This window comes from Carcharodon carcharias, chromosome 15, assembly GCF_017639515.1.
Source record: "Carcharodon carcharias isolate sCarCar2 chromosome 15, sCarCar2.pri, whole genome shotgun sequence".
NCBI lineage: Eukaryota > Metazoa > Chordata > Chondrichthyes > Lamniformes > Lamnidae > Carcharodon > Carcharodon carcharias.
The window spans coordinates 29399568-29421058 of NC_054481.1; the positions used below are offsets into that span (position 1 = coordinate 29399568).

Consider the following 21491-nt stretch of genomic DNA (forward strand, 5'->3'; position numbering starts at 1 on the left):
ATCAGGGATAAGTGACAGCTAAGAAGAGATTGACAAAAATGTCATGGACAGAAGACCATGGGAGTGTTAATGGTAGTGGTGAAGAGTAAAGAAGGTGCTGATAGCGGCATAAAGATAAGATAGCAGAAGGTGTTAATAGCAGAACACGGTCAGCATGCTGTGAAAGCCAAACATAGAAACAAGTGACAGATGGCCCTGTGTGGGGGGAGGGGGTGGTTCGGGGAAAAATGATTAAAAAATGAACAAATAAATTAAAGATTAAATAAAATTTAAAAAAACTTAAGATAAATAAATAAAATTGGATAAAAAAAAAGGGTCAAGATGGAGGAGAGAGTTCATGGTCTGAAGTTTTTGAACTCAATGTTAAGTCCAGTAGACTGTAAGGTGCCTAATTGGAAGATGAGGTGCTGTTCCTCCAGTTTGTGTTGGGCTTCACTGGAACATTACAGCAGACCAAGGACAGACATGTGTGCATGAAAGCAGGATGATGTGTTGAAATGGTAAGCGACAGAGGCCTGGGACATGCTTGTGGACTGAGCGAAGGTATCCGACAAAGCAGTCACCCTGTCTGCATTTAGTCTCCCCAATGTAGAGGAGACTGTATTGGGAACAGCGAATGCAGTAGACCAAATTGAAGGAGGTGCATGTGAAGCGCTGCTTCTCCTGAAATGAATGTTTGGGGCCTTGGACGGTGAGGAGGGAGGAGGTAAAGGGGCAGGTGTTGCAACTTCTGCGATTGCATGGAAAGATGTCATGGGAAGGGGATGAGGAATTGGGGTTGATAGAGGAGTGGACCAGGGTGTCAGAGGGAATGGTCTCTACAGAATGCTGACAAAGGGTGGGTGAGTGGAAGATGTGTTTGGTGGTGGCATCATGCTGGAGTTGGCAGAGGATAATCCTTTGAATGTGGAGGCTGGTGGGGTGAAAAGTGAGGACAAAGGGAACCCTATCATGATTGTGGAAGGGAGGGAAAAGGGTGATGGCAGGGGTGCAGGAGATGGGTTGGATATGGTTGAGGGCCCTGCCAGAGGGGAGGAGCCTTGGTTAAGGGAAAAGGAAGACCTGTCAGAAGGACTGTTTTGGAAGGTGGCATAATTGGAACAGATGCAAGAGAAGTGCAAGAACTGAGAGAACGGGATGGAGTCCTTACAGGAAGTAGGGTGTGAGGAGCTGTAGTCGAGGTAGCTGTGGGAGTCGGTGGGCTTATAATGAATATTGGATGACAGTCTATCATCAGAAATGGAGACAGGGATCTTTCCTCTGGAGATCTTCCCTCCACAGCTTTCAACCTCAGTCTCCCAACCCCACATAGTCCACTTCTACCTCCTTCCCAATATCCACAAACAGGACTGTCCCAGTAGATCTATTGTGTTAGCCTGTTCTAACCCCATGGAACTCATTTCTTTCTATCTTGACTCCATTCTCTCTCCCCTTGTCCAGTCTCTTAACATCTACATTTGTGATTCCTCTGATGCCTTACGTCATATCAGCAATTTCCAGTTTCCTGGCCCTGAACGCCTCCTCTTCACCATGGATGTCCAATCCCTCTATGCCTCCATTCCCCACCAGGATGGTCTGAGGGCTCTTTGCTTCTTCCTTGAACAGAGGCCTGAACAATCCCCATCCACCACCGCTCTCCTCTGCCTGGCTGAACTTGGTCTCTCACCGAACAATTTCTCCTTTAACTTGTCTCACTTCCTCCAAATAAAAGGTGTGGCATTGGGTATCTGCATGGGTCTCAATAATGCCTGTCTTTTTTTAGGGTATGTTCCAGTCCTACAGTCCACAGTTTAAACAGTGAGAGGAGAGCCGGGAATGTGTGTAAAACAGCGAGAGGAGAGCCGGGAATTTGTGTAAAACAGCGAGAGGAGAGTCGGGATTTTTACAGTTTAAAACAGCGAGAGGAGAGTTGGGATTTTTACAGTTTAAAACAGTGAGAGGAGAGTCGGGAACACATGGAGAGCGGACTTGCGTGAGAAGGGCACCGGCGGTGGGTGATAAAAAACGGCGGCAGAGAGCCTCTTGAACCTGTTTCTACCTGTCAGGGCTGAAGTGTGACAACACAGGAAAACAGTTAGGTGATTGGTGGGTATCTCTTCCTGTCTCTTTTGATTGGCCAAGTGGTTTAAGTCAGGAGACATTATTACAGCTGTAGAGATAAGAAATTCAATTTTCAAATATTTAACATCCAAATTAATTAATTAAATAGAATAGAGATGACTGGGCAGGTGATGTGCTGCAGCTGTAGTATGTGGGAGCTGGTGGACGCCAGTGTGATCCACAGTGACCACATCTGCAGCAAGGAACTTTGGCTCAGTTGATGAGCTGGAATCTGAGCTGTGGACACTGCGACACATCAGGGAGGGAGAGTGTTACTGGGACACTGTTTCAGGAGGCAGTCACACTTCTTAGATTAACTACATCAATTTGGTCCGTGGTCAGGGACAGGATGATGTGGCTGCAAGTGAGGCAGGTATGGAGATCCAGAATTTAGCTTTGGAGAAGCATCAGCCAGTGCCCTTGTCCAATAGGTATGAGGTTCTTGCTCCAGATGTGGACGAGGGCACAGACTGCAGGGAGGATGAGCAAACTGACCACAGCAGCGTGGTACAGAGTGTCATTCAAGTGGGGGAAGAAAAGAGAAATGTAGTAGTAATAGGGGATAGCATGGTTTGGGGAGTAGATACTGTTCTCTGCAGCAAAGACAGAAAGCCCTGAAGGCTGTGTTGCCTACCTGGTGCCAAGGTTCAGGACATCGCTTCTGGCTGGAGAGGAACTTGGAGTGGGAGGGGAAGGATCCAGTTGTCGTGGTCCACGTAGGTGCCAACAACATAGGTAGGACTAGGAAAGAGATTCCGCCGAGGGACTTTGAGCACCCCGGGGCTAAATTAAAAAGCAGAACCACAAAGCTTATAATCTCTGGATTACTACCATAGCCACATGGAAATTGGCATAGGGTAAATAAGATTAGAGAGGTAAATACGTGGCTCAAAGACTGGTGTGGGAGAAATGGGTTCTAATTCAGGGGGCACTGGCACCAGTACTGGGGAAGGAGAGTTGATCCGTTGGGATGGGCTTCATTTGAACCATGCTGGGACTAGTGAGCTGATGAATCGTATAATTAGGGTTCTGGATACGACTTTAAACTAATTATTGGGGGGTAGGGTTCAATTGAAGGGAAGTTCAAAAAATTTAAAGAAACGAGAGAGCAGAGGTGCGGGGTAGTGAAGAGGCGAATGATAATCAAAGTGTGACAGGAAGGGACAGAAAATATAAGCAGAACAGTGCAGCAGAAATTTAAACCAGAATGAGGATTAGTGGTAAAAAGTAGAAGCTTAACGCTCTTTATCTGAATGCACACAGTATTTGTAACAAGATAGATGCGCAAATAGAAATATATGGATATGACTTGATAGCTATTACAGAGACGTGGTTGCAGGGAGACCAAGACTGGGAACTCAATACTCAAGGGCATTCGACGTTACGGAAAAATAGGCAATAAAGAAAATGTGGGGTAGCTTTGTTAATAAAGGAAGGTATCAGTGTGGTGGCGAGTAGTGATATAGGTGCCATAGATTGTGATGTGGAATCAGTTTGGGTAGAAATAAGGAATAGCAAGGGGAAGAAGTTACGGTGGCCACCGAAGAGTTGCCTCACTGTAGGACAAAGTATAAATCAGAAAATAATGGAGGTGTGTAAGAAGGGTGCTACAATTGTCATGGGTGATTTTAATCTGCATATTGACTGGACAAATCAGATTGGCAGGTGTAACATGGAAGACAAATTTGTAGAGTACATCAGGGATTGTTTCTTAGAGCAATACTTTGCAGAACCTACCCAGGAGCAGACTATTTTAGATCTAGTAATGTGTAATGAGGCAGGATTAATAAGAGATCTCGTAGTTAAGGATCCTCTAGAGGGTAGCAATCACAACATGGTAGAATTTCAAATTCAGTTTGAGGGCGAGCAACTCGGGTCTCAAACCAGTGTCCCCAACTTAAATAAGGGCAATTACAGAGGTATGAAGAGAGAGTTGTCCAAAGCGGGCTGGATAAATAGACTAAGGGGAAGGTCAGCGGATGAGCAGTGGCAGACATTTAAGAGATATTTCATAACACTTAGCAAAAATTTATCCGGTCAAAAAGAAGGACTCAATGAGAAGGATGAACCACTTGTGATTAACAAAGGCAGTCAAGGAGAGTATCCAATCAAAAACGAAGGCATACAAAATGGTGAAAACTAGGGAAAGTCCAGAGGATCAGGAATTTTTTTTTTAGGAACCAGCAGTGGGTGACTAAAAAGCTAATAAAGAGGGAGAAAATTGATAATGCAAGTAAATTGGCAAGAAATATAAAAACAAACAGCAAAAGCTTCTATGGGTATATAAAAAGAGAGTAGCTAAAGTGAGCATAGGACTCTTGGAGGATGCAACTGGAGAATTGATAACAGGGAAATGGGACATAGTTTAAACCAGTATTTTGCATCAGTCTTCACGGTGGAGGACACTTTAAACATTCCAAAGATACCAGATAAGCAAGGAGCTAATGGGAGGAAAGATCTTATAATGGTCTCTATCACGAGGAACAAAGTATCAGACAAACTAATGAGACTAAAGGCAGCCAAGTCACCAGGGCCTGATGGCCTGGATCCAAGAGTTTTAAAGGACGTGGCTGCAGAGAAAGTGGAAGCATTGGTTGAAATATTTCAGAACTCATTGGATTCTGGGAGGGTCCCAGTGGATTGGAAAACTGCTAATGTGACGCCCCTGTTCAAGAAGGGAGGGAGACAAAAAGCAGGAAATTATAGGCCAGTCAGCCTAACATGTGTTGTTGGGAAAATGCTAGAGTCCATTATTAAGGAAGAAATAGCAGGACATTTAGAAAAGCTTAATGCAATCAGAGTTAACATGGTTTTGTGAAAGGGAAATCATGTTTGACAAATTTGCTAGATTTCTTTGAGGATATAACAAGCAGAGTTGATAAAGTGGAACCGGTAGATGTAGCGTATTTGGATTTCCAAAAGGCGTTCGATAAGGTGCCACATAAAAGGTTATTGCACCAGATAAGAGCTCATGGTATTGGGATAATGTATTAGCATAGATTGGGGATTGGTTAACACACAGAAGACAAAGAATTGACATTAATGGGTCTTTTTCAGGTTGGAAAGACGTAACTCATGGAGTGCCATAAGGATCAGTTCTTGGGCCTCAATAATTTACTATCTATATTAATGATTTGGAGGAGGGGGGGCAGAGTGTAATGCATCCAAATTTGCTGACGATACAAAAATAGGTGGGAGGGCATGTTGTGATGAGGACATAAGGAATCTGCAAGGGGATACAGACAGTTTGAGTGAGTGGGAAAAAGCTTGGCTGATTGAGTTTAATGTAGGAAAGTATGAGGTCATGCACTTTGGTAGGAAGAATCAAAAGGCAGACTATTGTTTAAATGGAGAGAGATTCCAAAGAAATAAGCACAGGGAGATCTAGGTGTTCTTGTGCATGAAACACAAAATTAGCATGCAGGTGTAGCAAGTAATTAAGAAGGCAAATGGAATTTTAGCCTGTATTGCTAAGGGGTTGGAGTTTAAAAATAGGGAAGTCTTGTTACAACTGTAACTGTGAGGTTGCACCTGGAGTACTGTGCACAGTTTTGGTGTTCGTATTTAAGAAAGGATATACTGGCATTGGAGGCAGTTCAAAAGAGATTCGCTAGGCTGATTCCTGGGATGAAAGGGTTGACTTATCAAGAACGGCTAAACAGGTTAGGCCTTTATTCATTAGAATTTAGAAGAATGAGAGGTGATCTTATTGAAACGTACAAGGTTCTGAGGGGGCTTGACAAGGTAGGTGTTGAGAAGATGTTTCCACTAGTGGGGGAATCTCAAACTAGGGGACATAGCTACAGAATAAAGGGGCACTCATTTAAAACTGAGATGTGAAGGAATTTCTTCACTCAGAGGGTAGTGAATGTCTGGAATTCTCCACTCCAGAGAGTTGTGGAGGCTAGATCATTGAGAGTATTTAAAGAGGAAGTAGACAGATTTTTGAAATAGAGGGGAGTTGAGAGTTATGAGGAGCTGGCATGAAAGAGGAGTTGAAGCCTGGGGCAGTTCAGCCATTATCTTATTGAATAGCGGAGCAGGCTTGGGGGGCCAAATGACCTACTCCTGCTCTTATTTCTTATGAATGTTTACTCAGGCTCCATCCCACAACTCTTCTTTTGCTACTTCAACGAATGTATCGGTGCCACTTCATATTCTCCTCTGGACGTGGAAAAATTTATTGATTTTGCTTCCAATTTCCACCTCTCTCTCACCTTCACATGGACCATTTCCAACACTTCCCTTCCCTGACCTCTCTGTCTCCATTCATTGTGATAGACTGTCCACCAATATTCATTACAAGCCCACCAACTCCCACAGCTACCTCGACTACAGCTCCTCAATCCGCTTCCTGTAAGTGCTCCATCCCATTCTCTCAGTTCCTCTGCCTCCGTTGCATTTGTTCCAATAATGGCACCTTCCAAAACGGCGCTTTTGACATGTCTTCCTTTTTCCTTAACCGAGATTTCCCCCGCACTGATTGACAGGGCCTCAAACATGTCTGACCCATCTCCCCCACTCCTGCCCTCACGCCTTCCCCTCCCTCCCAGAACCATGATAGAGTCCCCCTTGTCCTGACTTTATGCCTCACCAGCCTTCGCATTCAAAGGATCATCCTCTGCCATTTCGGCCAACTGCAACATGATGCCACCACCAGACACACCTTCCTCTCACTCACCCTGTCAGTATTCCATAGGGGCCATTCCCTCCATGAAATCCTGGTCCACTCCTCCATCAACCCCAACTCCTCACCCCCTTCCCACCGCACTTTCTCATGCAATCACAGAAGGTGCAACAGCTGCCCCTTTACCTCCTCCCTCCTTACCGCCCAAGGCCTCAAACTCTCCTTTCAGGTGAAGTCGCGCTTCACTTGCACCTCCTTCCATTTGGTCTATTGTATTTGCTGCTCCCAATGCAGTCTCCTCTAACTTGGGGAGACTAAACACAGACTGGGTGACCGCTTTGTGGAACACCTTTGCTCACTGCTAGCATGACCCAGACCTGTTGCTTGCCATTTTAACACACCACCCTGCTCTCATGCCCACATGTCTGTCCTTGGCCTGGTGCAATGTTCCAGTGAAGCTCAACGCAAACTGGAGGAACAGCACCTCATCTTACGATTAGGCACTTTACAGCTTAATTAGCATTAACTTTAAGTTCAATAACTTCAGACCATGAGCGCTCTCCTCCATCTTGACCCCTTTATAAATCCAATTTTTATTTATTTATTTTTATGTAGCTATTTTTAAAATTTTATTTTATTCTTTATTAATTTGTTCATTTTTAATCCTTTTTCCCCAACCCACCCCCCCACCCCCCCACAGGGCCATCTATTATTTTTGTTTTGCTTTCACAGAGTTCTGACCCTTGTTCTGCTATTAACATCCTCTGCTACCTTACCTTTATGCTACTATCAATTACTCGCACCTTCTTTACTCTTCACCGCTACCAATAACATTCCCTTTGTCTTGCGTCCATGACATCTTTGTCAATCTCTTCTTAACTGTCACCTATCCCTGACCTTCTACCTTGCTTCACCTGCTCCACCGACTCTTAAACAGTATAAAATCCATCACATTTCTACTTCGCTTTAGTTCTGAAGAAGAGTCATACAGACTTGAAACGTTAACTCTGTCGTTCTCTCCACAGATGCTGTCAGACCTGTTGAGTTTTTTCAACATTTTCTGTTTTTACTTTAAAACAGCAACTGGTGAAGGAGGAAGTTAAACACTCACATCTAGGATGTCCAGACGTTGAGACAGGCTATAATTCACAGCATAGAACTCCGAGGTGAGATATTGAGTGACCTGCAATACAGACAAAGAGGGTGAAGCTCTCACTCCATGCTGGGAGTGGGGAGGTGGGGGGTGGCGATCCAACTCTGAACAAACACCCAGTCACTGCTGGTGTCAGGCTGGGAGTGAGCAGGAGGGATGGAGATAGGGAACATGCTGAATCCAGAATGAGGGGGAGCAGGAGGGATGGAGCTGGGAAGGAGAAGGAGGACTGAGGCCCAGAGGGAGTGTTTGAGTCCTGAGCCTGAGAGGGGGTGTGCACGCACAGAGTGGGAGCCAGCCGGAGGGTCGTGGTGGGGGCAGGGGCCAGGTAATGAGTTGGGGATGGAGCCAGGCGGAGGGTTGAGAGGGCAGGGGAGGAACCAGGCGGGGAGTCAAGGGGGAGGGGGAAGGAGCCAGGCGGAGGGTCCGGTTGGGGGAGAAGGAGCCAGGCGGAGGGTCGGGGGGTGGGCGGGACAAAAAGACGGAGGGGACAGGACTGTGGGGGCGACTGGACATTGGAGGTGATGGGATGGGATATTGGACGCGACAGTGTGCTGGAAGGGATGGTGGGTTGGACAGGACTGTAGAAGGGGCGGGATCATGGAGCGGGGTGGGTTCGTGGAGCAGGGCGGGATCGCGGAGCGGGGCGGGATCGTGGAGGACGACAGGACAGTGGACCATGTTTTAGCCCGAGTAGCTCCTGTAGGGAGTGAGAACAGTGGGTGATTGATGATATTATACATTGATTAATTGATCAGAGCTTTACCAGCCCCCAGAATGAATGGGTTGTTCTGCTTCTTCAGCAGCTTTCTCTGTACTTACAGGAATGATGTCAGTGACAGTGATTGCTACCAGCCCTCGCTGTCGCAGCCCCACGAACCCAGTGATGTTAAATTTGTCCTCAAGGTGGAGAAGAATCTTTGCAAACTGCACACTGACCTGTGGAACAGAATAACAAATAGCTTCAGCACACCACTCAAATGTGACCCACACAAACTGAGTCCCCATAAATTAATCCAGGTGATCATGCACAGAAAATTCCATGACTGTATAAAAAGACAAGTGAAGAATGTTGACTGGGACACTAGATCACCTGGCTCTCCATACAGTGCCAGGTAACACCCACATCAGCCATCAGAATAGGCAAAAAGGGCCACTGCTTAATGCACCCTCCAACACCGTCAGTACAACACTCCTTCAGTACTGACCCTCCAACAGCACAGTGTTCCCTCAGTGCTGTACTCCCTCAGAACTGACCCTCTGTCAGTACAGTGCTCCCTCAGTATTGACCCTCCGACAGTGCTCCCTCAATACTGACCCTCCGATAGCGCTGCACTCCCTCAGTATTGCACGTCCAACAGTATAGTGCTCCCTCAGTACTGATCCTGGAACAGTGTGGCACATCCTCAAACTGCCCCACTGACAGTGTGTCATTCCTACAGTACTGACCCTGGAAAAGTGCAGTGCTCCCACTGTCAGCCTGGTTTTGTATTCAAGTCTCTGGACTGAAGCCTGAACCCACATTCTTCTGAACCAAGCTGCCCATCAGTGGAAGGTACAATTCCCACATGTCACGATCAGAATCCTTCACAGACAGTGCTAATAGCAAATCCTTGTCATCACTCGTCTCCCTCATTCTCCCTGTCCCTCCCCCAACCCAACCTCCTCAGCCCCTCCCCCTCACCTCTCTACTTGCAGTTGGATTTTTTCTAACCAAGTTTTCCACAACCTTCAAAGTGATTTCAATTCGCTCTGGGTCTGCAGATGTCATCAGGACTGTAAAACAATCAGAGATCAGTGTGTAGGCAAAGTAAGTGAGTCAGAGGTGAAGAAGAAGGATGTGCTGCTCTCTGCAAAATCCATCCAATCACTAAAACAATGATATGAAGTACCTGTTCTCATGAATATAAGGAGGAGCCCAGCCTTGTCTGACCGGTCATTCAGTGCCCCCATCCATTCCCTTCACCGACTGGTCGCTCAGTGCCACCCCCCCACCTCACATATTGACCGGTCAGTCAGTGCCCCCCTTACACACTGACTGGTCACTCAGTGCATCCCCCCACCTCAGCACCAAGCCGACCAATCACTCAATGTCACGCCCCCACATTGACCAGTCACTCAGTGCCCCACCCCCACAGTGACCAGTCACTCAATGACCCCCCACACACTAATCAGTTACACAGTGCCCCCCTCTACATTGACTGGTCACTTAGTGCCCCCACTCTGACACTGATTGGTCAGTCAGCACTCCCCTAGACTGGTCACTCAGTGCCCACACCATGCCACAACATACATGGACCAGGCACCAGATTACCTTCCACACAGTCATTGATGTAGACTGGGGCTCGACTCCTCTGTAGCTCAGTGTCAATCGACAGGTCATATGGAATCAGTTCATCATCACTGTGAATAAAAAGATAGGAGTGAGCAATTGGAGTGAGGTGCTGGAGAGGATGGGGAGCAATTAAGTGAGAGTGCAAGGGGGTGCAAGCATGCATAAGATTGAGCGAGATGGGGAGCAAGTGAGACAAAGAGCATGAGGTGGAGAGAAGTGCACAGGTGAGCAAGTGCACAGGTGAGCAGATGTTGGTGCAGACTCAATGGGCTGGAGGGCCTCTTCTGCACTGTGCTTCTGTGAAGTGATGGGGGGTAAGAGAGAGAGATAGAGAGCATGGAGGGAGTGAGTGATGGGAAGCAAGAGAGAGAGAGATAGAGACCACAGGGGAACGAGAGAGTTAGATAGAGAGCATGGGGGAGCGAGCAACGTGGAGTATGAAAGAGAGATAGGGATAGAGAGCATGAGGGAGTGAGCGATGAGGAGTGAGAGAGAGACCCATTCACTCGAAGCATAGTACGGAACCTCTACAACACTGCACTCATCCTGGGAAAGAGCCTGAGCACACAACCTTTTGCCACAGGAGGCCAGAGTGCAACCACTGTACAAGAATTGACCCCATCTTGTATGTGTACCTATTTTTTATTCTAATGGCTGAAAAAGGAGAGGTGAAAACTGGTTTTACCAACCTGTCGAGTTCAGACTCTGACTCTGTGTCCGGCACTCTTTGCACTGGTTGTCTGCTCTCTGCCATTTTCTGTCTGCCCTCTGCCGCATTCTGTCTGCTCTCTATCTGTGAACCTCCATCTCTATAAATGGATGAAAACTCATTAAAGTCCTGGTACCCTCAACTGTAGTCACTGAATTAAGTTTCTTACTTATAAGGAGGATCAGGTGGAGGCGGAGGAATTTGGCTTCAGGATTGTGGAGGGAACCAGGTGAATTCTCACCATAATCTTTCAGTCTTCCCTAGACTCAGGGGAGGTATAAGAGGACTGGAGAATTGCAAACATTAAGTCCTTGTTCAAAAAACGTTGTAAGGATAAGCCCAGCAATTAATTTAACTTCAGTGATGGGGAAGCTTCTGGAGAAAATTATTTGGGATAAAATTAGTAGTCACATGGAAAAATGTGGGTTGATTAGGAAGACCCAGCATGGACTTATAAAGAGGAAATCGTGTTTAGCTAACTTTCCGGAGATTTTTGAAGAGGTAACAGAGGGTTGATGAGGGTAATGCTGTTGACGTGGTGCACATGGACTTTCAAAAGGCATTCGATACAGTGCCACACAACAGACTTGTGATAAAAGTTATAGCTCATGAAATAAAAGGTACAGTAGCAACGTGGATACAAAATTGGCTGAGTAATAGGAAACAGAGGGTAATGGTCAATGGATATTTTTCAGGCTGGAGGAAAGTTTGTAGTGGAGTTCCCCAGGGGTCGGTACTGGGACCCTTGCTTTTCCTGATATATACTAATGATCTAGATCTTGGTGTACAGGCGACAATTTCAAAGTTTGCGGATGATATAAAACTTGGAAGCATTGCAAGCTCTGAGGAGGACGGTACAGAACTTCAAAAGGACATAGAGAAATTGGTGGAGTGGGCAGGTACATGGCAGATGAAGTTCAATGTGGAGAAATGTGAGGTGATTCATTTTGGTAGGTAGAACATGGAGAGGCAATATAAAAAAAGGGGTACAATTCTAAAGGGTGTGCAGGAGCAGAGAGAATTGGGTGTACATGTGCATATATCATTGAAGGGGGCAGGACAGGTGGAGAAAGCAGTTAATAAAGCATACAGTATCTTGTGCTTTATTAATAGGGGCATAGAGTACAAGAGCAGGGAGTTTATGCTGAGCTTATATAAGACACTAGTTAGGCCTCAGCTGGAATATTGTGTACAGTTCTGGGTGCCACACTATAGGAAGGATGTGATCACATTGCAGTGAGTGCAAGAATGGTTCCAGAGATGAGAAATTTAAGTTATGAAGATAGATTGGAGAGGTTGGGACTGTTCTCCTTGGAGAGAAGGCTAACAGGAGATGTGAAAGTAGTGTTCAAAATCATGAGGGGGCTGGATAGAGTAGATAGGGAGAAACTGTTCCTGCTCATCATGGGATCGAGAATGAGAAGGCACAGATTTTGGGTGATTTGCAAAAAAAGCAAATGTGATGTGAGAAAAAAACTTTTTCACACAGCGAGTGGTTTGAATCCGGAATGCACTGCTTGGAAGTGTGGTGGTGGCAGGTTCAATCGAGGCATTCAAGGCGGCAATAGACGATTATTTGAATAGAAACAATGTGCAAGGGTACAGGGAAAAAGCAGGAGAATGGCACTAAGTCATGATGCTCATTTGGAGAGCAGGTATAGATACAATGAACCGAATGGCCTCCTTCTGTGCCGTAACAATTCTATGATTCTGAAATATTGGCAATGCCAAACTAAATTCAGTATGAGTTTTCCACTCAGAGTAATTGAGTTGTGGGACAAGTTTATGTCTGTTTCCCTTCCTCTCATTCAACATTTTATACTCAGGGTGTTGAATGGCTATTAATTACACAAACACTACACTTCAGAGACAATAGCAACTCAAAACAGCCTCTTGACAGACAGAACAAAAACAGAATTACCTGGAAAAACTCAGCAGGTCTGGCAGCATCAAAGTTCTGAAGGTCTGGCAGCATCAGAACTCAAAGTTCTGTTGAAGGGTCATGAGGACTCGAAACGTCAACTCTTTTCTTCTCCGCCGATGCTGCCAGACCTGCTGAGTTTTTCCAGGTAATTCTGTTTTTGTTTTGGATTTCCAGCATCCGCAGTTTTTTGTTTTTATCTTGATAGACAGACAGGTTTATCAGCACTCTGCTGAAAGGTTACACAGCTGAAGGTTTTCTTTGGAGATGCACTGAGATGCTGTATATTTCCAGTATTTGTGTTCATATTTTACAGGGTGACTCTATTTCTAACTTCAGTTGTTCACATACCTATGCTGCTGTGGAGGGGCCTCCCAGCTTGACAGCGGCCTTGGGGTGGACAGTGACTGGAGTTCCCTTGACTCATCGTCTTCCACGTACTGAAGGACCACAGAATAAAACTAACACATCAATCATTGTACCACTGTAGAGACAGGGATCAGAGAATCAAATCAAAATTCATGCTAGAGCTGAGTGAGTGACTTTGAGGTTGAGCAATAAGATCAGTGTCAGTAGCACACACATGCACCTAATGACCTGTACACTCTCTCCTGTGATTAGGTTAGAGCTAAACAACCTTGTAACAAACCAGGATCAATTTCCAGTGTACAGAGCTCACTTTTCTCATTCCCAGTCTCTGTGATGTAGTGAAAGGTTCCACTGGCTGTATGCGGTTTGTGTGTCAGCTGCTGAGTCAGAAGGTTGTGGTTTCGAGTCCCATTCCAGGACTAGTGCTCAAAATCCAGGCAGGCAATTCATTGCTGCACTGTGGGAGGTGTTGGGTCTCTGATGTGTTAGGTGAGGCAAATGGGTAAAATGTGGGATAGGCTGGTTTCAGATTTGCATGGTAGGGACATTATGAGGGCAGGCTATTCAAATGGGGGTTTTTAACAACAACATCTCTACACACTGAGCCTGTGCTCCACATCCTCAGCTCTGTCAGACCCACCTGGAACTTGAGCCTGTGATCCCCAGAGTTCAACCTTGCACTAAGGCATTCCGCAACAACCATCCCTAGCTGGCGAACACGGGTTAGGTTACTGTCCAGGTGACACTCCATCCCAGTCATCATCCCAGAGAGCAGCTCTGCAAACACAGGGCGTCAGAGAACATGGAGACGGAGACACTCATTACTACATGTATCAACCTCGCTCCATCATGTTAGCCCCCTCCGTCGTGTCAACCCCTCACAGCACCAACATCACTCAACTCCCACAATCCAAACACAACCCTAAAACATACGAACATGTGAATTAGGAGCAGGAGTAGGCCACTCGGCCCCTCAAGCCATTCAATAACACAATGGCCCTCACTTAACAGTCTGATGAGCCAATGGTGTCACTGACCATCTCAATCTCCCACTCTCATCACACACTTGGAGCCCCAAGTCAGTCCTGCTTCAGCAACACAAACACAATTACCTGTTTTCTGTATACAGACACACTAACCTGCTTTGTGCTCCTGTACCTGAGAGTTGGTGAGTTGTGCTAGGCTGATGACAATGGCTTTGCTGATGTAGAGCTGCTGTTCTATGGGGGTGTGTCTCAGAGCACTGCTGTTACCCCAGGTCTCTAGCAACTTCTTCAGCACCTGGCAAAGACACACAAACTCAGAATCCGTTGCAGCTCAGAGTGGTCCCTTAAGCAGATCCCCGCTGTCACCCTTCACCCCAACCTGTCAGGAGGGAGCAGGCAGAATGCCCAAGGTCGGCTCCGGGAGCCTGTTGTGTAGTTTCAGTGCTTCATTGCAACATCAGGATTCACTCTCCCAGCTCCAGAATGTTCAAACATACTCCAGACTCCTGACCTGCTGCCATGAACACCAACCGCCCCCCCCATGCATCCCCACTCTGGGCTAAACACCACAACACCCAACCTATGCCCCCCAACTGAGAGACAGCATTGCCAAACCTCCTCCCTGAGAGTCTGCACGTTCCTGAGACACTGTGAACCCACCACCCAGAGATGCTGTGATGCCCCTTTGCACCCACTTACCTCGATCAATAAGCAGCCCCGAGATTTCTCACCAGCCAGATATCCCAGCAAACTTTGTAGCACAGAGTTCTGCACCAAACAGAGAGACAATATCAGACAGGCTCTGAGATAGCAGTAGGGAACATCTCACCCCAACAACCCCCTCAACCACCCCTGGTCTGCCATGCCTTCACTTCCGCACCCCCACCATTCCCAACGCCTTCAACACTGCCCCCCAACACCACACCACTTCCCTCAACATCCTAATGCAATTCGTCATTGTGTGGGTGTATGAAGTTTAAATCCCCCTTTCCTGGCTGATCTCTTACCCAGACCAGGCCCCCTCCTCCCACACACCTGGTTCTGATCCTCCCTCGCTCCCCAGTGTCTGCACACACCTTATGCTGATATTGCAAGAGCAGGAATTTGTGTGTTAAGACAAACTCGGCCTTCTTGTTCTTCAGCACGATGCTGCCTAGCAACCTCGACAACACCTCAGGCCTGTCAGAAAAAAGGCAAAGTTTAAAAAACAAGTTACCAGTGTGCAACCACTTTAAGCAGTGATCAGCGGCTAATGCCATGGGATCTTTTACACCCAAATAAGAAAGAAGATGGGACTTTGGTTCAGCATCTCATCCTAAAATCAGCATTTCCGACAATGCGGGGCTTCCTCAGTATTGCTCCTCTGACAGTGAGGTACACCCTCAGTCTTGCTTCTCCGACAGCGTGGCACACCCTGAGTACTACCCCTCCGACAGTCCGGCACTCCGTCAGTCCGGGGCCGTTGACAGTCGGTGCACCCTCAGTACAGTCCAGCACTCTCTCAGTATTTACCCGCTGACAGTCCAGCGCTCCCTCAGTATTACCCCTCAACAGTGGGGAGCTCCCTCAGTACTGGCCCGCTGACAAGTGTAGCAGTCCCTCTGTACTGTAGTGAGAGTTTCAGGATCAATTCTGTTTTTAATTGTCTGGATTGGGGCTTGAAACCATAATCTTCTGATTCAATGACGGGACTGCTGTCACTGAGCCATGGCTGACAGCTGGTTCTAAGCAAACTGCTGGCCACCTGTGTGTGTTCAGACTGGGGAAGCCGGTCCAGCTGCCATCTGCGCGCGGGGTCTCGCATTTTCAATGTTCTGTGAAGTCCATGCTCACCCAGCTGCCAATCGAACCAGACCAGAAACCACATTCTCCATCCAACGTTCTGGCACATTCTCCACTAATCGCCAACAGATTCGCTGCCAAATGCAATCCGATTGGGTAAGAACAGTGAGCCTCGGCACCAACATTTGCAGAACTGCATCTGAGGGAACACAGCCAATCAGAACTGGATAATGACAATACAGGACAAGCTGGATGGGCCAAGTGGTCTGTGATATTTTGAGGTAGAGTTTTGTATTCACAGACATTTAATACAGACAGCACTAGGGGCTTCTGCACCTCCCCTTTCTAAATACTTCAAACGTTCATATCCATCATACATTTAAGAAGGAAACGGATAAATTTCTGGACTCTAAAGGCATCAAGGGGTATGGGGAGAGCGCGGGAGAATGACATTGAGATGGAGGGTCAGCCACGATCACATTGAATGGCAGAACAGACTCAAAGAACCGAATGACCTACCCCTGTTCCTATTTTCTATGTTTCTATATAGCGATATATCTTTAAGGGAGAGAAGTCCAGATTTCCATTACACTTGGATGACTTTTAAGATTAAGCCTCCCTATTCTGGACTCCCCAACCAGAGGAAATAGCTTCTCTCTGTCTACCTGATAGAATCATTCTGTCATTTTATACAACTCAGAAAAATCGCTCTCTTAGCGAGGCTTGTACAACGTATGGCCTGCGGGCTGCGTCCACCCCGTAAGCCCCTCTATGCCACCCTGGGCCACTTTTCAAAATCCCAGCCAAAGAGGCAAGTTTGAATGGAAGATTCTTCATAGAGGGAGCAGACAGGAAGTGCGCTAAGGTGGGGGGCAGAGAGGGGGAATGCCATGGGGGGCGGGCAGCACAAAGGGGTGGGAGCAAAAGAGAGAGCACAGAGGGACGAGGGCCCTGGGGGAGATGGGGACGAGGGCCCCGGGGATGGGAGGTGGAGGGGGGAGAACAAGGCGCGGGTGTGAGGAGGAAGAGGGTGCAGGTGTGAGGGGGAAGAGGGAGAGAGAGTGGGCGAGGAGACAGAGCATGTCCATACATCTGGCTCATTTCCAGCATTAGGATTCTCATTTACGCTCATCCACACACACCAACATGTGCTCTCATCCACTCTCACAGTGGGTGGGAATGAGTGAGTGGGCACATTAAAACTGGGAGTGAGCCGGACACACACACTCTCACCCTATTACACTCTAATATTCATCCTTATTTATTACTCATTGTTTTTTGTCGCTCGGTTGTTTCATTTCATATGTCTTTTTAAAAAAATTCATGTGTAATGTTGCAACCCTGTTCTAATCATTCTTTGTTCCAAGGTCTAATTATCACCTAATTTCAGCCCATGTTCTGATTTTTGGTAATTTATCACTCAGCCTGGCCCTCTCCAACCTGTCTAACTCAAACACCAACATGAACTAAATCTAATTCTTTCATTTTTTTCAAAGACCTCAATCAAACCTCCTCAAAGCTGATTCTTTCTGAGAATCAAAGGCCCAAATGCCTTAATCCATGTGATAATGGAGAGTGGTTAAAACAGGTACTGTGCTGATGTTCACCTCCCAGAGCTTCTATATCAGTTGTTGTGTGAAAGCTCTCACTCACATCCTGTGCTGAGAATATTGTCAGGTGCAACTATAAGACATAGGAGCAGAAGTAGGCCATTCAGCACATTAAGTCTGCTCTGCCATTCAATGAAATCATGGCTGATTTGATAATCCTCAACTCCATTTTCCTGCCTTTTCCCTACAATCCTTGATTCTCTTACTGAAACCAACTTCCTTAGTTGGTTTGCATTATCACCTCTAGCCTCTGCTACTCTCTCGAAAGCTGTGACCCTTTCTGGGCTAGAGTGTCAAGGGTATATTTTAACCTTCCAGTACTGTGCTTTTTTATAAACGGCATCAAGCCACTATGTGAAAGGCATTGCAGCTAGGACCATCGAATGGGTAATCACACACTTTTCACCAGGGGTTACAAGCAACCAGACACAGGAACATAGGAGGAGTAGGCCATTCGGCCCTTTGAGCCTGCTCCGCCATATGAACCTTGGCTCACCCAGGGGTTATATTTCGAGAGGTTACGCTGAGAGGTCGAGCCCTGTCCACCAACCAGTGTGACACTCAGGCTTACCAGTGTGTCCTTGTACGCAGACCTTCCCCAAAAGCTGAGACACGAAAGAGAGAGAGCAGTCCATCCCACCTGTGACAGAATGCAGGACAGTCAAGGCACAGCACTCAATTATTTACCCCTTCACTATACAAAGCCCAAAGAAGGCTAAACTCAATGTGCTTTGATATTCTGCCAAACTGTTTCCAATCCTAGTGCCCTTAGTAAATCCCCTTAAAACCACAGCTCAAAACATTCTCTCCCACCACACTTGGGAAGGCTTGGAGGTCGGAATTTATTACTGTGTGCTGAATGTAAATGGGTGCAATTTGAAATCCTCTCCTACCTGATACACTTTTAAGAAGCTCAGGAGTGGCTCAGTGGGTAACATTCTTACCTCTGAGTCAAAAGTCCCTTTCTAGAGACTGGAGCACAAATCCAGACTAACACTCTCAGTGCAGTACTGGGGGAGCAATGTACTGTCAGAAGGTCAATACTGAGGGAGCACTGCACTGTCAGAGATGCCACCTTTTGGATGAGACATTAAACAGAGGCCCCATCTGCCTTCTCAGATTGATGCAGTATCCAACGATACTATTCAAAGAAGAGCAGAGGAGTTCTCTCTGTGCCCTGGGACAACATTCCTCTCTCAACCAACATCACCAGAGAGACAGATTAATGGTTTGTAGGGTTTCAAGGATCAAAAATGAATCAATTAGTGACAGCATTTCAAACTATCAAGTCAGGATGGTGTGTGACTTGGAGGGGAACTTGCAGGTGGTGGTGCTCCCATGCATTTCCTCCCCTTGTCCTTCCAGGTGGTGGGGGTCAGGGTTTGGAAGCTGCACTTGAATGAAACCTTGGCAAGTTGCTACAATGCATCTTGTAGATAGTACACACTGTGCACTCAGGAGTGAATGTTTAAGGCAGTGAATGGGCTGTCAATCAAGCTTTAAAATGGCTTCTTCTAGTTGCTAAGGATGGTTTATGTTCCATTAAATCACATTTTGACTTTCCTCACCTTTTAGTCGTTCACAAGTTCTCTCCAACACAGAGAGCATATCCTGTCCCAACAGTGGGTAGTAGTCCTTGGGGTAGAATATCGCTCTGTTGTTCTTCTCCAGTTTGTTTGCCATGTGATCTGGCAACGCAGAGATTTTGTTCAGCAATGTCTCTCGCAGACTAGCTGTGTGTGGCGAGGAGTGTTTGAGACAAACTTCCCAGATCAACAGGGCCATCCGACCCTCTCGCAGGAACTGCTCCAGGATCTGCACACATCGCTCCTGTCGTAAGCTTGGGCTGCGACACAAGATCACATCACGGCAGAATCAAAACATTGGTCTGATCCCAGTCCCCATCCCACACCACACAGCCCACCCAATAAAGGGCAGCCTGGCACCTACCCCCACCTAGCAAAAATTTCCAGAGTGCACCCACATTAGCAGATAGCCCCTGGGAGTGCACCCACATTGGCAAACAGGCCATAGGAGGTGTAAATATTTACAGGGGATCCAGGAATGTGTTCTTATTATGTATATGTTTAAGAACGTATGTGTTCCTGAAGTCCCTGAGAGTATGTCTGTATTTACTAACAGTTCCTAAAAATGCTGTGCAGACACTACCAATATTTGGGAAGACTGAATCTTTAAGTGTGGTGTTATGTGTTTTTGTTCACTGTTAAGATAATTTCACATAGCCACCATCGCCAGTGACAATACTGCACAGAATGAATCATTCACAACAGAATGCGCATGATGTTGGTGAGGTTACCTGGTAGCAGTGATGGTGTCCAGCAGCACCAGGTATGCTTGATGGGGCGGGCCATTCAGAAAGAAGTAATCAAATAATTCTTTTTCCTGGTCAATGGGCAGCAACAGCAGCCAATCAGCACTGAGATTACTGGTCAGGACCCGTAGGAAATGAGAGTAGTGTGTGTTTACAAATTCTTCGCTCTTTGGCGAGGGTGCAGGAGATTCAGGTTCTCCCAGGTACTGCTTCATAGACCGTAAGCTACGTGTGATTTCTGCACTGTCCCTGGAGGAAGACAGGGTAATGATTGCTTGTTTGACAAGGCAACGGACTTCAAGATTTTCAGGCTCCATGGCTGAGAAGATCCTGGGAAAATCAGATACACACACAGAAAAATAGTTACAAATTTAGGCAAAACGAGCCTCAAACTCCTTGAATATCACCCCTAATTCCATGAACTCTGAAGTTTTTATTTAGTAAACAACAAAATTTAAAGCCTCCACAAATAGATAAATCTCTAAAAGTAGGGGTGCAGTAGCATAGTGGTTATGTTACTAGACTAGTAACTAGGCCTGGACTAATTCCCATGACAGCTAGGGAATTTAAATTCAGTTAACTAAATAAATCTGGAAGAAAGAGCTAGCCACAGTAACAGTGACAACGAAGCTACCGGATTGTTGTACCAATCCATCTGGTTCACTAATATCTTAGAGGAACTGATTTTTTTTTTACACAGTTTGGTGTACATGACTCTTAACTGACCTCTGAAATAGCTTTGTAGGCAACTCAAATATATTCAAGAAGACAGCTCACTGCCTTCTCAAGGGCAATTTTGAATGGGCAATAAATCCTATCTTTGCCAACCACACTCTCAGCCGATGAATCTCATAGTCTCCTGGATCACAAAATCCAGTGAAATATCTGAGGCGAGTGAGCACCAAAGCCTGGAGAAGACAAACAACTTGGATTACAACTGCGCACCGTATAAAAACATGAGACAGAGACAAACCTGCCATGTACCCCAGGCCTCTAACTCTCCGCCCCGCCCCCTGTTGAAACAGATTTACCTAAAACTTCGCAAAGATTCACCATATACGACCTCAGTGCACCCGAGCAGTAAATTTACCCACAGCCGTGGGTCTCGAGCCCACGTCTGAAGCTGGAACCGGAGGCATGATTTCGTCTGTTTCATTTAATTCTGGGGAAGGGGCCGGATTTGTACCGAATCTGCCGGCTGGAATCTCATTACTTCTTTCATGGTTGACATCATTGGCTAGAACTGAGCATGTGGTTATCCTGCGCCATCTTGGTATAGGCGACCAGAAATGCAGCACCAGCGCCGGCTTCGTCTAGTTCTGTCGAAGGGTCATGAGGACTCGAAACGTCAACTCTTTTCTTCTCCGCCGATGCTGCCAGACCTGCTGAGTTTTTTCAGGTAATTCTGTTTTTGTTTCGTATAGGAAACTGGAAGTGTGGTAAACGTCATCTTGATGCCGGAAGTGTAGCACCAACGCCATCATGGTACTGGAGACGGCAAGAACAGCAGCAGCAGCGCTATATTAGTATAGGATACAAGGAATTTGACACCAGCGCCATCTTGGTA

The 21491-nt window shown here is 46.5% G+C and overlaps 1 protein-coding gene across 5 annotated transcripts in view; it reads right to left on the minus strand.

The window, feature by feature from the left end:
* telo2 (TEL2, telomere maintenance 2, homolog (S. cerevisiae)) overlaps positions 1-21010 on the minus strand; it is a 30271-nt gene extending 9261 nt beyond the window's left edge. Inside the window, exons 1-15 of one of the 5 annotated variants that reach the window (XM_041207061.1) lie at positions 20956-21008; positions 19910-20254; positions 19161-19438; positions 18164-18232; positions 16034-16181; positions 15277-15379; positions 14900-14968; positions 14354-14495; positions 13855-13991; positions 13197-13285; positions 10905-11024; positions 10195-10283; positions 9565-9656; positions 8703-8819; positions 7839-7910 (exon numbers count right to left, since the gene is read on the minus strand). In XM_041207061.1, coding sequence (XP_041062995.1) covers positions 7839-7910; positions 8703-8819; positions 9565-9656; positions 10195-10283; positions 10905-11024; positions 13197-13285; positions 13855-13991; positions 14354-14495; positions 14900-14968; positions 15277-15379; positions 16034-16181; positions 18164-18232; positions 19161-19438; positions 19910-20241 — 1857 coding nt within the window. In that variant the 5' untranslated portion in view covers positions 20242-20254; positions 20956-21008. Of the gene's footprint in view, positions 1-7838; positions 7911-8702; positions 8820-9564; positions 9657-10194; positions 10284-10904; positions 11025-13196; positions 13286-13854; positions 13992-14353; positions 14496-14899; positions 14969-15276; positions 15380-16033; positions 16182-18163; positions 18233-19160; positions 19439-19909; positions 20255-20650 lie in introns of all 5 variants that reach the window. The other 4 variants (XM_041207063.1, XM_041207062.1, XM_041207064.1 and 1 more) reach the window with 4 other exon arrangements.
* Between the last annotated feature and the right edge of the window lie 481 nt (positions 21011-21491).